Source organism: Dunckerocampus dactyliophorus, chromosome 14, assembly GCF_027744805.1.
Source record: "Dunckerocampus dactyliophorus isolate RoL2022-P2 chromosome 14, RoL_Ddac_1.1, whole genome shotgun sequence".
Lineage (NCBI taxonomy): Eukaryota > Metazoa > Chordata > Actinopteri > Syngnathiformes > Syngnathidae > Dunckerocampus > Dunckerocampus dactyliophorus.
The window spans coordinates 19,976,938-19,993,883 of NC_072832.1; the positions used below are offsets into that span (position 1 = coordinate 19,976,938).

The window sequence follows — 16,946 nt, forward strand, 5'->3', positions numbered from 1 at the left end:
ATGTTATTATTGTGTTTTTGGTGTAAATATTTCTCTTTCTTCGCTTTGTTGTGCATCCCAGGCTGTGTTTTTTTCTCTCAACGAGACGTCACAGCCAAAATGGCAAAGGTTCAGAAAACTCGCTGGGGGGTGTTTGATAATCACAACTTCATTTCACTCCTATTTTATAGTTGTTCACTGGCGGATGCCAGCAGTATGACAAAATTGTTGTATTATTATACGGGAGTACTTTCATTTTGTTGTTTTTTGGAGCACTTTAAGCGTTTCCCCACGATGCGGAGACATGGTGGCAAGAAGGCTGAATAAAGTCTTTTACTTACAAAACACCCGCTCACACAGAGCAAAATGCCACACAAAAAGGCAAAGTAGCAAAATAAAGTAGGCTTGGAGGCACAGTTAGGGCTAACAAACTCACCATGAGAGGTGGAAAACAGCTAACGTCGATGCAATGTAATGCATCCAACACACAAGTAACTATAGTCCCAGGAAATCTGAAGAAAATACAATGAGGATACAAGTTTGAGCAAAAACAACAATGAACTCTTGACTAGCGGAAGCTTGAGCTGACCCAAAATTAGAAATTAGAGCCTGGTGCACTCCCATCTCCTACTTCCTTGCAACCCGCCTTTGGTTGTGTAAGACTAAAAAACTAAAACAAAAGTTTTCCTGTCTTTTTTTGCAATACGGTTTCATTTAATTTGTGTATTTAATCTTTTTATTGCTCTATTTTATATGTTCTGCGTACAGTGTGAGTGACTTAGGAGGTTTTTTATGGATAAGTTCCGACTTGCACTAAAACTTGGATAACAACGCTGTCGTAGGAACAGAACTTGTACGTAGACAGATGATCACCTGTATAGTACACACTTGAACAATAATACCTAATTTATTGGTTAATTGGCTCCAGACTTGACCGTAAGTGAGGTAGAATTCCTTATTTATAAATTCGAGCATAGAAAACCTGTTTACAACCTTGTAAATACGGTTCTTCAAAACACCAGCCCTGTAGAAATGACATAACACCCCTATAGTCACCTTTACACTACTACTACTACTCAATATAGTAAACATAATGTGAGAAAATAAGCCATATAAGACATCAATAAGAATCATGCTCGAGTGTGTTGCTGTAAATATGTTTCGGTGCTAGGGGAGCTGAGTGTTGGGTGGACAGGAAGTGGCGTCAGGGGTTCAGAGTTGAGTTTTTGCTTGATTTTGGATTACGGCCACAACAGTAGCCCATGTTAGGGATTATTGTGCCTGTTGTGAGATCATTCAACCCTGCAATAAAGCCTGTTGTTCTGACAATCAAGTGTGGCGCTTGTGTGTCTCACCCAACATTAAAGTAACATTACTGACACCTTGTGACCAGTGTAGAATACAACATATAATCACAACATCTTTGAATGTGTGTTCTGAAAGCCTTATATTTGTGTTTGACTTCTACTTGTATTGCTTGTAAATGCTTAATCAAGGCAAAAAAAACGTACAATTTGCTTAAATATGCATATTTTTGACCGATAATAGGCCGTATTCAACCATGAAACAGCGTGATTTGCTAATACATTAAAAAAAAACGTTATAGGCTGAAGCCGCAAAATTTGAAGCGTAAAGTGGCAAAAAGTTACTTTATTAGCTCTTAAAAGCTGAATGTATATCAAGCAGGAGTAACAGACATCGTTGAGATATTGCAATCACACTTAATAACTAACAATGTAAAAAATCTTTTGTAATTCATTTAGAAATATCGCAACACACACCTTGCAGGGAGACTTGTACTGTGATATGCCCACACACACACACACACACGCAGAAGGCTTTTCGCCTCTGCCTACTACCCCTCTCTCAATTTCTTTCTTGTGCTCCGATATGGAGGTCACCCCCGCCTACAATTTGTTACCACAGTGACGCTCAGTAACGTCACAGCAGGGTGGAAAGAGGTGTGCGCGTGTGTGTGCGTGTTTGCCTGTGCCTGTATAACCGAGAAGTCTGATTCCCAACACAAGCTGGTTTGTGACGTGTGTGAAAGTAGTGGGACCAGAATGAGGGTCAGGCTAAGTATCTTCTGCTGTGGCGCTGCAATGCACGAGATGGAAACTCATTCATCTAAAACGTGATCACAGCATGAAGAGTGCAAGCAGCTTGTTAAGTAGTTTCTCTGTTGGCTGTCTGCTCATGCTGCTCAAAGTTAGTTAGGTTAAAGATCAATGCATTTATGCATGCATGAATGACATCTTTCTTTGCAAATGTCCTTTATTTAACTTGTGTTCTTTCAATTCCCTTTTGCTAAGATGACCAGAAAACTACAAAGCTAATACAATGGAACCTTTGTTGGCTTCTTGAATCCGTTTCAGAAGGCCCGACTTAAACCGAAACATACTCTAACCAAATACATTTTTCCCATGAGAAATAATGTAAATCCAGTTAATCTTTTCAAGAAAGCCAAAAATGTTACCACAAAACACATTTTTATCGTTTTACATGCAGGAAACAATGCATATAAATACATATAAATGATAAATAAATGGATCAAATGAACTTTAAGGTTACTTTTACTCTAATTGAAGATGTGATTATTGACAAAGACATGATGTGGCAGCGATTAACGACGACACCATCTTGGTGTTTTGCCATGAGTTATTTCTTGAATTCAATGGTGTCACTCACCTCAAGTCTCTGCTTTTCCTTTAATCACGGCTGCAAAATACTCCAACTGGCGCTAAAGAAAGTTTCAAGTGCCAGCATGTTGATAAATAAGGTGCAAAACAATTGAATTCAAGAAATAACTCATAGCAAAACACCAAGGTGGTGTCCGTATTGATCTCGCTGCCACTTCATGTCTTTGGCAACAATCAGGTCTTCAATGAAGGTAATCCATCCATCCATCTTCTATGCCGCTTGTCCTCACTAGGGTCACAGGAGTATGCTGGAGCCTGTACCAGCTGACTTTGGGCGACAGGCAGGGTACATACCCTGGACTGGTCGCCAGCCAATCGCAGGTTAATGAAGGTAAAAGGTTCCACACAATTGACAAAATAGAGTGCACTCGTTGGCTGCAAGCAGACCGTTGATCACGCCTCAAACTGTCTACTCGTTTCTCAAGAAGAAGAAGAACTACGAGAAGTGGAGCTCCATCTACACAGGCTTCCACTGTCGAAACTCCTCCATGCAGTCTTACTCTGCTCAGTGCATCAAACAACAGAGAATCTCCCATTAGAAACAAGTTCTTTTTTGAGTTCTTGACTTTTTCAATGCTTTTAAAATGTTCGTTATCAGGTGACACCAAATAACACGCTTTCTGCTTTTATATGTTTACAGACATGGAAGAGAGGAAGTTATGCCGTCTGATGCAGGAAGTAGCCAAGTTTCTGAGCAGAAGTGAGCTGGTTAGAGTGAGCGGACCAGCAATCTGTGGCAGTACTGCTTACCGTTAAAGCCACAGGTGCAAAGTCATGCTTTCCTCTTGGAGGGGGCACGATAGTAATTAAATAGTCCATAAATATTACGTTGTGTACATTGTAAATCTGTATTCTCCTCTTGACTAACATTCCGACCACACCTACTTTGGTCAGGGATCGAGGGTCGGCTCCAGCTCCCTAACCCCACCTTTTGCCACCGCTCAGTGATGCATAGAGACACGCCCCCCTCGAGCAATTACGTGCTAATGGTTATCAGGAAACAATAAGAAATATTGGATATTGGTTGTAATTGGATGAATAAACTTTGTTCATGAAACTGCTGACTGTGAAGTGGTGAGAGCAGAGGAGCAGCGACTGTGCAGTAGGTCTTTAGTTCCCCAGGAAATAAAATGTCTTCCCATTGCCGCCTTACAGTCATGCCTCGGCACTTTGTGGTTCGAACATAGCTCCCTCACTCAATCGCGTTTTAAAAAAAATTACCTATTTAGTAAGTGTTCCCTGTTTTGTGGTTGATTATTAGTAAAAAAAATATTGAAAGACAAGTCATATGTAGTATTCTACGCTGGTCGCTAGGCATCAGTAATGTTAGACGGACACAGACATTACCTTACATTGCATTACCTTAACTTGCACTTCATGGAGTCAATAGACAATAGCTCCAAATGATCATCAGTCATAGACATGACATAGTGAAACAAAGTTCTCCTCCCATTCCGTGTGGAAGTGTTACGTTATTGGCTTATTACTTCATACCTCCTCCCCAGTCAGTTTCAAACCCTTTCTTTAGTTTAGAATAAATACATTTGAGACTAGCTAGTTAGCTTGCTGTGCTTAAAGCTGCAGTAGTCTCATCACATAGCGAAGCATTACTCCGTTTTAGATGTATAATTCTTACATCCGAAAAAAACACTTTCTGGCTGCCATTTTTTTTTATTAGGATTAAAACAGCATCTTATGGGTCATGAGGACGATTAAAACTCTGTCTGACATGTTAGTGAAGTATACGTCTAGATAGTCAAGATAGTGCCAAGCCCATTCCATACCTAGTTTTACAGCCCCGTAAAAAGCAGCCAACTCTGCTTTTAACCTCATCTTGCTGAGCTGGGGAACCCCCCTCGGTCGACTCGTCCCTCCCCCTCTAATGAATTCTGCATTCCCAGCTCTCACGTGGCTTCTTCCATGTGCTCAATTGAGCAACTGTGACCAAGAATGAGGAAGTAGCTTAACGCCTGTTTGCAGCAGAGAGAACCACTGTCTGTCTCCACGGGAGGAATTGGCATTTCACTAGATAAACTTGATGTGAAGAGAACTGGGTCAGGTTCTTCTGAAATGCTTTAACCACAGCGACAACAAAACCAGGCAGCAGCAAAAATGAGGCAGTAATGGCTGTGGTAATATACTCAACAAAAATATAAACCTTTTGTTTTTGCTCCCATTTTTAATGAGCTGAACTCAAAGATGTAAAACTTTTTCTATGAACACAAAAGGCGTAGCGCTCTCAAATATTGTTCACCAATCTGTCTAAATCTGTGTTAGTGAGCATTCATCATTCATGATTCATAATCTACAATATTCACCTCACAGGTGTGGCATATCAAGATGCTGATAACACAGCATGATTATTTCACAGGTGTGCTTAGGTTGGCCACAATATAAAGGCCACTCCAAAATGTGAAGGTTAACTGTATTATTGTTGCGTCAATTATCCACAAGCACCACCTCATGTTGCAGCATGACAATGCACGGCCCCATGTTTCCTGGAATTCCTGGAAACTGGAAACGTCCCATTGCTTGCATGGCCATCATACTCAGCCGACATGTCACCCATTGAGTGTGTTTGGGATGCTCTGGATTGGCGTACACGCTATTAGAGGTTTTCGGACCCCTCCGGACCATGCCCAATACAGTTAAACTGCACATTTTGGAGTGGCCTTTTATTGTGGTCAATCAAAGGCAGACTTGTGCAATAATAATGCTGTCTCATCAGCATCTTGATATGCCACACCTATGACATGGATAGATTATGAATGCTTACTAACACAAATTTGTGTACAATATTTGAGATAGGCAGGCCTTTTGTGTCCATAGAAAAACTTTTAAGTCTTTGAGTGCAGCTCATGGAAAATGAAAGCAAAAACAAAAGTGTTGCGTTTATATTTTTGTTGAGTGTATATTAGTAACAGAGAAGAGTATTCTCAAATGGATCATTTCTGTACAGTGTAAACTGAATTGAATTCATAGCGTTGTATTGCTCCTGTCAATAGTGAATGCTGAAAGATAAACAGTAATGTTATTGTGTGACAAATATTTCTTTTCATAACTATTTTTTTTACTTATATAGTGGAACAAAATGTGCAATGTGTGGCATATTCTTACTGAATTCCAAATGAATTACTAAACATCCAGTCAAATTGCTCTGATGTCATCCCGTTACAGTAAAGCCCCGGTTTAATTGGGTTACTTTCTGGGACAACCACCGAATAAAAAAAACAAAAAACGTGAGGAATTGAGAAGACCATAAAAATGTCTATTCTAATTCTCATCTAATCTCATCGCTTGACAAAAAAAACATAGTGAAGTATAAAGACATAAAGACATCCAACCATCCATCCATTTTCTATACGGCTTGTCCTCACTAGTGTCGCTGGCATGCTGGCGTGTTACAACCTGGACTGGTTGCCAGCCAATCGCAGGGCACATGTAGACAAAATATATAAAGACATATACATGTAAAAATTCTTTGTTTTTTTTTAAACAGTGGTATGCTGTGAAAGGATGCAAGGGCCACTTTGATATTTTGTAAGCAGATATGCTAAGAAGTTATATATATTTAAACAAAACACTGCATCTGCATTTATACACTGGGTGCACAATTAGGCAAGTCAGTATTTTGACCATATTGTCATTTTTATGCAAGCTGAATAAACTTGAACGCCTATTGGGTTCAAGCATACCAGGTGATGTGCATGTGAGTACTGAGGGAGGGTGTGGCCTTAGGAGATCAACAGCCTTTATCAGGTGTGCACAATTATCTGGCAGCCTCTTTTCCTCTGGCAAAATGGACCCGAAAAGAGATTTAACAGACTCTGAAAAGTCAAGAACTGTAAAACATCAGCCATCGGGATGCAGCACTCTTGAAATTGCCATTATATTAGGAGGAGACCACAGAACCGTTAAATGTTTTGTTGCAAGTGCACAAAAGGGTAGCAAAAAATGTGTCGAAAGAAAAACATGCAAATTAACTGCCAAATATTTGAGAAAAATCAAATGTGAATCTCCCAGGAACCCATTATCCTCCAGTGCTGTCATATTCCAGAACTGTAATCAACCTGGAGTGTCCAGAAGTAGGGTACATGGAGTTCAGTGCTCAGAGACATGGCCAAGGTAAGAAGGACTGAAAACCAGAGATACAGAGATACCTGTACATATGCACACTCACAGTACATACGTACTTCCCCACATTACTCACTGAGTTATCCAGGGTGTTATTATGTTGTTGGTTTTATTACAGCGACGGTGATTTCAGCAGTATGACTATATATATATATATGTGTATGTGCGGTATATATGTGTATATATATATATATATATGTATATATGTATGTATGTATGTGTATGTATGTATATATGTGTGTATATGTATTTTTTTTTTTTTTACAATGATGTGCATTACAGTAACTTTGATTCTATTCACTATCATGGATAATCATTTCATTACTACAGTTATGTGTGACTGTTTCAATGCGGTATTATCATGGTGATCACTATCATAATTCATCATTTCATGACTGCTATTGTGTGCGACTGTTTCAATGCAGTATTGTCATTGTGATCACTGTCATAGTTCATCATTTCATGACTGCTATTATGTCTGATTGTCATTGACAGCTTTGTCATTGTGGTTGTTGATATTGATTTGTCCTTTATCCTTGTTCGTCTTTATAGTTGTCACGGACATTTATTTGCTGATGTCGTTCTGTATGTTTCTGTTGTTCTGTCACAATTGTTGTTGTTGCTGCTGTTGTCCTTGTCTCTTGTCTCTCTTTTTTTTGTTTCTGTCCCCTCTCGCCCCCCCCCCCCCCCTTTCCTTTTCTCTTCTTCTCTGTCCCCTCCTGCTCCGGTCCGGGCGCTCCAAATTTGCTTTATAACAAGCATCAAGGTCGAATAAATTTTGTATGACAGGGGAAGTGTATATCACACTTCTCTCTGGCAGAGTAAATCTGTTGAGCACTTGACGGCATTTAGGTATACAATTCTATCTGCTTTAAAGGCTGGACAGGACAGGGGGAAAAAAAAAAAAAAAAAAAAAGAAGGACTGAAAACCGACCACCACTGAACAAGACACACAAGTTGAAAGGCACTGACTTGACCAAGAAATATTTGAAGACAGATTTTTCAAAAGTTTTATGGACTGATGAGATGAGAGTGACACGAGATGGGCCCGTGGCTGCATCAGCAATGGGCGGAGAGCTCCACTCCAACTCAGACGCCAGCAAAGTGGAGGTAGGGTATTGGCAAGGGCTGGAATTATTAAAAGATGAGTTTGTTGGACATTTTCAGGTTGAAGATGGACTCAAACTCAACTCCCAAACCTACTGCCACTTTTTTCACACAGTGGTACAGGAAAAAGTGTGCATCTTTCAAGACCATGATTTTTATGCAGGACAATGCTCCCTCTCAAGCATCCAAGTACTCTACTGCGTTGCGTACTTGGTCACTGATTTATTTTGAGGTTTATTAACATTTTGCATTGAGAAGAGCATTGTTATTGTTAAATAATAAAACTAATAATCAATCATTCAAATTGCCTAATAATTGTGCACAGTGTAGGTGAAAAAGCATATTAGTATGAACATCGCTCTTTGTTTTTTCCCCCCATTTTCCCAAAATTACAACTTTATTCATTGTTTTGTCGTTTCTCATCACTTTTTTTTGTTTTTACATCTACAGTATTTCAATTTTATGCTACTAAAATTACATTATTTTTCCTCATAATATTACAATGTTAGTCTTGTAAAATTACTGGTGATTTTTCAATTATTTTTTACTGTTGTTTTTTTTTTCTTCCTTAGTTTACCTGTTAAAGTATATTTTTACAATGTGCCACGAGCTGATAAAAAAACAGCCCCCGGGCTGCACTTTGGACACACCTGCTGTACATTTTAGCTATATTGTCACGTATTTATACATTATCAACTTATGATGAATTAAATGTGTTTTCTGACAATTCCGGAGAAAAATGTTAAAAAAAAAACATTCTTGACCAAAAATCTGCGCGTATATAATGCTGAATAGCGAATGTATTACTCGTGTAAGCATGCTGTCTTAGCACTGCTATGAGTGATGTGTAGTTAATAACAAAAAAAATAAACTTTAACATTTTCCTCCGCGGGCCTTCGTCCCCTTAAATGCAGACAAAAGTCTATAACACTGATCTGTGTTATAAATATATTTTCTGTATGAGTACAATCATTTTAAACATTTTCTTAAGTAACTATTGCTGAATTTGCGCATTTCCCAATCAAATATAGGACAGAAACCTGAGATGAGGCAACGGTGAGCCTCATCTCACCTGTTGCGTTTCTGTTACTCAGCATGTAACTAATATCATGTAAGCAAAAAGAATTATTACAGTATACATCATGACTTTGACAGCCTGTGTAATGTCTTTCATGTAAAGCCTAGGTCACAACCGGTCGTACGGGCTACTACGTCTGGTCTACATGCAAAAAAACACAAGAAACACACGGGGGCGTGCGTGTGACGTGCCAGTTTTCGAACCGTAGACTGGTGCAGAGCTTCTTTGTCATGTCAAACTCAGGTGGGACCTACATTTTCCAATGGTCTTTAAGTTGCAACTTGGGTTGGGCAGTATCTCGAGTTTTTACTTTGCTATTGATATATTTTCTGACGAATTAGAAGATGAGGCATGGGGTGGTTACCAGTTTCAAGGTATACAACAGTATGAAAAAGTCACGGTTTCAAAAAAATAGTCCATTATACCGTTCCTGTGGTATGAGAGAAAATGGAGGTCCAGCGCAGCCACTATGTGGAAATATTTTGTCATATCGTGTGTTATTCCTTGTAGTTGGAACTGGGCTTCGATGTGCTGTAACCAAGGGCATGAGCTGTGTTGCCAAAAGTGGTCAATTTAACCATTGCGGCATAGCTAGCACCGACATTAGTTGCCTTGTTAGCATCTAGCAAGCAGTGTGACGAGACATGTGCCCTTGTAGAGTTCTGCATCCCATAACGTGTGGATTCAGTGTGGAGTTCACATGGCTTTGCAGCTATCGAACTAATGCTTAAGCACATACAGTAATACTATTTAAGTACATTTTCAACAGGTTTGGTTTGGTTTCATGTTATTTGAACATGCATGCAGGTTACAATGGAATACATCTGCACTGATCCCTCAGAGCACACAACACAACTGCATACAAAAGTGAATGTGAGATTTTCATGTGTTAAATGAATAACATCAGTTTTTAAGTGGCACATTTAAACATTACATTTAAACATTACAACAGTGGTCACCAACCTTTTTAAGACCAAGATGGTCTACCCTGGTCTCGGCCGTGAACCTGCACAAGATCTACCCCACCCCCTACCCCCAGAGTAAAAGTGGACTCACCATTGAATGGGTTGATCCCTCTGCTAATCCTCTCGATAATGGCATCTTTCACTTCCTTCTTCTTCACACACCGGATGCCCAGATTCTGGAAACTGGCGTAATAAAAATAAAGAAAATACTGTACTATAAATACTGTACTATATATATATATATATATATATATATATATATATATATATATATATATATATATATATATGTATGTACAACACAACAGTCTTAAGTTTGTTTAGTAAGTTTGTTTTAGACCAGGGGTCACCAACGTGGTGCCCGCGGGCACCAGGTAGCCCCCCACGACCACATGAGGTGCAAGCCTGCTTTTCATTCAGGTTTTCAGTCAAAAATGAAAGAACAGTAGAAAGAAATGCATTCTGAAATACAAAAATGTGAGTTGTGGACACCTGAATTTTGTTAATGTTCTGGTAAAACAAGCATATTCGCTTTGTTTGGGTTTAAAATAAGCTCTGAAAATAAATGTTACAAAAATAGGTAGCTCTTGGCCATTTTCATTTTGTAAAAGTAGCTCTCACAAGGAAAAGTGTTGGTGACCCCTGTTTTAGACAATGTTATCATATGCAACTAGAATTCATTCAGTGGAAGGTGCTGTGCGAACTATTAGAGGAAGTGGGAGTGCCATATTTATTCCAAACCCGTGATAAGTGAATTTCCGCAAAGTAGTATTCCTTATTTATAAGTTGAATATTGAACAAATTTATTGATGGATAGAACCATGTCGTTTTCAAGGGGGTGCGACAGAAGACATACAATACAATACAATACAACAGCACAGTCACAAGCAGCATACACAGGCTCAATGTTAGCACCCCACTCCATCATTCCCACAAGCCCACAGTACCCACACAAAGCACAGAGTATAGTAGCAGCCATAGCAATAATGTCGACGTTAATATCAGTATTTGTAGTAATGGCGGTACTATGTAATAACATCAATAACATATTACACCATTACTACACCGTCCACAGAACAGCAAAAGCACTAATAAACAATAATATGCCACAATTAATAACATCACAACCATTAAAAGCAGTTACATCATGTTTTAAGAAAAGAAAATATGGAATTCTTGAAAAGGTGAAATGAATTGATTATACGTATATTGTTGGGTAAAAAGTTCCAATCTGATGGAGCTTTAAATTTGAAAGCATGTCTGCCAAATTCTGTATCCGTTTTAGGAACAAAGAAAATTAGTTGCTGAGTGTGTCTAAGAGGGTTTGGTGATGTGAAAGGGATTAAATATTGTAAATAAGAGGGGCAGTTGACTGAATGAATTTGAAAGTGTCTCCTTCTGTCTTCTTCTATTGAGAGGTAAGCAGTGGAGCACATGGAGCAGTGATGAGTTCGATATGGGCACCTTAAAATAAATCTGCATAGACTATTGTAAATGACATTTAGAGGTTGGAGATACAGTATGTTTCAAAGGTGTTCTGATAAACACTGCCAGCATAGCCCAGAATAGGAAGTAATAATTCGAGTGACAATTTATAGAACTGTAGAGTGTGGCTAGGTTACGACTTAATTTGTTTGTGATGGATTCAATGTGACACTCAAAAGACAGCAAAGGATCAATCCAGAGGCCTAGATATTTAAATGAGGTAACTTGTGCAAGTGATGAGCCATCAGTAAAAGAAATGGTCAGATCTGAGGCATCACCAAGACCTGGTCTAGTACCAAACAACATGATTTCTTTTTATTTAGAATTCATTTGTTTGATGAGAACCACCTTTGAACTGAGTCAAACTCATGTTGCAAAGTATTTTCAATGATAGATTTATTGACACTAGATGAAAAAATTACAGCATCAACAGCATGTAGGTGTACCTGACAATTAGAGCATATTTTTGGAAGATAGTTAATGAAAATAGAAAAAAGAAGTGGTCCTAGGGATGAGCCTTGTTGTACTCCCTTCTTAAGAATTGCACATTTTTGTAGATTAATCACAGAAATCTAGTTTACAAACTTATAAAGACAGTTTTAACATTATTACAGCCCTCTAAACATGAAATAACACCCCATAGCCACATTTACACTCATATTACCCAAATATAGTAGACATAACAGAAAATAAGCCATTTAAGATATAAATAAGGCTCATGCTAGTGTGTGTTGCTGTAAATGTGTTCCGGTGCTAGGTGAGCTGAGTGGGGACACGGACAGGAAGTGATGCCGGGGCTTCAGGGGGTTGAGTTTTAGAAAAGCCTGTTGTCCGGGCGATCAAGTCTGGTGCTTGTGTGTCTCACTCAACATTACAGTAACATTACCGACACCTAGTGACCAGTGTAGAACATTATACATATTCACAACATCTTTGAATGCATCTTCTGAATGCCTTATATTTGTATTTTAATTAATTTAGCCATTTTTATGCTTGAAAATGCTTTATTTAGGCAAATGGTGAAAAATTAGCAAAAATATGCTTTTTTAAATAATATAATAATAGGTCGTAATCAACTGCAAGACAGCATGACTTATTAATTATTAATATACAGTATTTTTGAAAAAACATGATAGAGGAGGCCACAAAATTTTAAGTGCAAAGTGGCGAGGGATTACTGTATTTCTAATTTATTAGGGTGAGTGAAATGTGTTCAAATATGTGTCAAAAAACAGACTATTTTTGGAGGAAAAAATAACTTTTTTTGACCAAAAATCAGCTAATGTGCAGAGATCCACTGTCATGTAATTATTTTGGTGATACTGTTTTAGCCTTATATGGCTGTATTTATGTATTGTAAAAATGTTCACAATTAAGTCATAGGTATTGATACCGGCCGTACTGTATTTACTTGGTATTGGCTCGTTACTAACATTTCTACCAACTGTACGAGTCTGACTGTGTATTTAATGTAAAAAGGATTGCAGTATGTGAATGCCGTATTTTACTTCCAAAAAGGTTTGAGCGTATTGCAAATTCTACACGTCAAAATATTTTGACTCACTCACACGCACAACCACTGTTTTCCCTTTCTACCGCTTTCTACATAAATATCAGTGATGTCACTAGGGGAATTCCCACATTGTCAGCCTTCATTTTTGTGTGTGAGTGTGCATGTGGGTGTGTTTCCCCATGTGTATCTGTGAGAAACTACTCTTTGTTTTCAGATAAGTGAAAGGTTTGGTGATGCTTGGCTGATGAAGAAAGTAAGGAAAGTGATAATCAGGTTAGCAGAGGTCACATGCAAGGCCAACTCACGCGATCACTTTGCGATCCGGCCCGAACTCGGCCTCGTAGTAGCCGTCTTTGCAGTCCTTGCCCACCAGGCCATGCGGATGTGGCCTGTATGGCTCGCTCTTTGTCACCAAATAAACACACACTTTACCCTTGCCGCAGTAATTGAGAATCTAAGGGGGTAGAAGAGAATCATGCTTCATTGCAGAGGACATGCAGAAAAAGCTGAGGAATGGGAGTGAAAGCGCAGACGCAACACAACACAAACATCACCTGCAGACTGGGGTAGGTTCTGTTGTTGTCTGTACTCTTCTCTCCGAGGATGCTGCCGGCCGAGCGACCCTCACACTCGTACCGGAAGCGCATTCCTTTTCGCTTGGGCTGCTCGAAGATCCGGATTGCTGGCTCGGCCACTATGAAGGAGAGAAAACAATCAGCTACCTGAAGGATGCAGTAATGGTGGAAGAAATGAGAGGGTGGTGTTTACAGCGGCAACAATTAATCTATGCATGCATGATTAATGGATTATCCAATTAATCAACAACTATTTTGGTATTCAATTGTTTTTTTAATAAAAAGGAAAACTGCACTTTTTCATTTTTGTTTATTTTGCTCATCATCCACAATCCTAATGTGACACATCAACACGTCTCCTTTTTCTATGCGTTCTAAAGATATAAAAACAGCTAAAGAGAGACAGCTAATTAACGCACGTAACGGGACACACCTTTTCCGCCCTCAAAGCTCACGATTAAAAATACATCCAAAGCCCTCCAAGAAGGTATTATGGTTTTATGTACATGCTGTAACCATGTAGAAAGAGGTTCATTCATGATAACATGTAATACAGTATTTTGCTGTATTTTGGTCATTTTAAGCATTACCGGAACTTCATTTCTGGGTGCATTGATAGCAACATAGAAAGGAACGCTGCACCTAGCATTAATTTTTCCAAACTCAAAAACAAAAACACAGCAGCAGTGGAGGCAGCTCCAATATGTGGTGTTACCTTTCGGAAGTGGCCTGAGGCATTGTGAGCGAGTGTGTGGTGAAGCTAGTTGCTAGCCGGCTAGTAGCTGGCCGATGTCTCGCGAGGTGTCACTATGCCAGGAAACTAGTTCTTCAGCATAACAATATTAATAACAATAATAGTAACGATGCTGTAGCTTGGTTAATATGCAAGTCACATTATATGTAAATGGAGCGTTGTTGGCGCTTTCTGGAGTTTTTTTCAGAAGGCTTTATAGGGGGAATAGGTGCATCTCATTACATGCATTCTTAGCTCTTTTTAGCTGTTTTTATGTCTCTAGAAGCACAGAAAAGAAAGACATCAGCTTTGGCTTTGAAAAACAGCGATCAACATTTTTGTCTCTTTTCTGATATGCTGCAATGGCCACTTTGATATTTTGTAAGCTTTGTGACACAGGTGAAAATGCCTATTACTCGTATGCACTTCGGTCTTTGCTCTGTTTTTTAAATTTTTGCTGTTTTTTTTAATTTGACAAATATTTCAACTTTCTTCTAATCTATGCAAATTTATATCTGGTCATAGTTTGACTTTATTCCCATAATATTCTAACTTTTCCCTCAACCTAATTTTCCAAATATTACAACTTTATTTTGTTTTGTTTGTTTTTCATATTACAACTATGCTACTAAAATTTCAAATTCATTTTCCTCATAATATTATGACTTTTTTTCTTGTTAGATTATGACTTTCTCTTAATATCTTAATATTTTAAACTTATTCTTGTAAAATTTCAGCTGTTTCCCCCCCCCCTTCTGATATTTTCTTTTTCTTTCTTTCATCTTGTAAATTTTCTTTTTGTAATATTATAATTACCACATAATATTACATTATTCTTGTAAAATTACAACTTTTTTCTCCTAATACATCTTTCTAATTTTCCCATTTTTGCTGTTTTTTTTTTTTTTCAGTTTTCTTGTTAAATCATATTTTTAGAATGTGCTCTGGACAATAAAATACCAGCCGCAAATGACCGCTGGGCTGCATTATGAACACCCCCAATCTAAGGCGTAAACGCTTACTTAATCGAATCAACAAGCTTCAGAAAAATCGACTAAGAGAAGAATCGTTAGTTGCAGTTGTATGGTGGCCTAGTGGTTAGAATGTCCAGATCTGGGTTTAGATCCATTCTCCCTGTGCGTGTGTACTATGTGATGCCTGTGTGAGAGGAACTAGAAATGAACCAGGAAGTTGTGGACACCAGAACGAGACTATGGCACGGACACAGACACACATGCACACAGTGTGCCAGTATTACTATGAAACAATTAGTTGTCCTTCTGTCCTGACCATGCCACACAGAAAATCACTTATCTGTGATGAGTGATGATGATTTATTTTCACAACTCATGGAACTGCACAATCGCAACTTGCTTACCCTCAAAAGAAAATGAGGAAGTGAAAATACCTTTTTTGTTTTTGTTCTTTGACTCTTGACATGAGAATAGTACTTACTCATGTGTGGATCGTCCCCAAGCATGGAGGGCAGAAGATCTGCAAGAAAAGCACACAAAGGCATGATCCTCAAAAATAGATATAACAGCAATCGTGTATGGGTCTACTGAAGGGGAAAAAAGTATTTTTAGCATTAGCATTTTTAAGATATGTATTGTACTATTGTACTATTGCCATATAGTTTATTTAGCTAGTATACTCATGCATGATTAATATTATTTGGATGTTTACCCATCCATCCATCATTTTCTACACAGAGTGTCCCCATTAGGGTCACGGGTGAGCCGCAGCCTACCCTAGCTGAATTTGGGTGAGAGGCGGGGTGCGGTGCACCAGTCAATCACAAGGCATACAAATACATAACACTCACGATCATGACAATGGACAGTCTCCAATTAGCAGACAATACATGTTTTAGTAGTGTGTGAGGAAGCACTGGGAAAACATGCAAACTCCAGAGGACATGCACACCTTCAGTCTCCAGTAAGTGAGGCTGCCTTGCTAACCACCAGGGTATCGTGAGGAAAGTCTTACATGTCCTGTATATGACCGGTGTCAGCTATATAGTGAAATAAATTACTTGCTACTTACCATCCATGACGCCCAAGTAAACACACTCTTGACTTGTCACAGGCTTCTGGCTTGATTTGAGTGACAGCGGACAAGAATAGTTATGAAGGAAGTGCCCAGGCGGAAATCCCCCGTCATATTAGACCAATCAGGAGGCTGCGGGTCACACCAGAGATCTTACACAGAGAAACGAGTGTTTACCCGCGTAACTGTTGTAAAGGAGTTGGGAGTTGCGGGGAAACTGCCAAGATCTTCAGTCAGTTGCCATCTACAACTGGACAGATAACTCTTTTTGACAGTAGTCAGTTGTATTTTTTTTAAACAATTGATATCCAAAACTAACAAAGCAAAATGTTTTACAAGAATGATCTGCGGTTGACTAGCTTATACCGCCACCTACTGAAGAAATAGTAAATTACTGGCGGTATTGCTCGATTTTAGACCTGTAGGGGACAATAAACAAACTGCATTGCAAACATGCTCACTGTCAATTACTGCACATTCATCTGACTATTAAAACCATCTAATCTGTCCATATAAACATATTTGAAAACAATATCTGCACAAAAGTCTAAGCCAGGGCTGTCAAGTTTTTCCACATACTCAAAAATGAAAGGATATAAGGGCCACTTTGATATTTTGTAAACCAACAC

The 16,946-nt window shown here is 38.8% G+C and overlaps 1 protein-coding gene across 2 annotated transcripts in view; it reads right to left on the reverse strand.

Annotated features, from left to right (window-relative positions):
• Window positions 1-16,415, reverse strand: part of rel (v-rel avian reticuloendotheliosis viral oncogene homolog) — a 30,238-nt gene extending 13,823 nt beyond the window's left edge. The window contains exons 1-5 of one of the 2 annotated variants that reach the window (XM_054799174.1): window positions 16,315-16,415; window positions 15,724-15,762; window positions 13,515-13,654; window positions 13,266-13,414; window positions 10,054-10,145 (exon numbers count right to left, since the gene is read on the reverse strand). In XM_054799174.1, coding sequence (XP_054655149.1) covers window positions 10,054-10,145; window positions 13,266-13,414; window positions 13,515-13,654; window positions 15,724-15,762; window positions 16,315-16,321 — 427 coding nt within the window. In that variant the 5' untranslated portion in view covers window positions 16,322-16,415. Of the gene's footprint in view, window positions 1-10,053; window positions 10,146-13,265; window positions 13,415-13,514; window positions 13,655-15,676; window positions 15,763-16,314 lie in introns of both variants that reach the window. The other variant, XM_054799176.1, reaches the window with a different exon arrangement.
• Window positions 16,416-16,946: the final 531 nt, after the last annotated feature.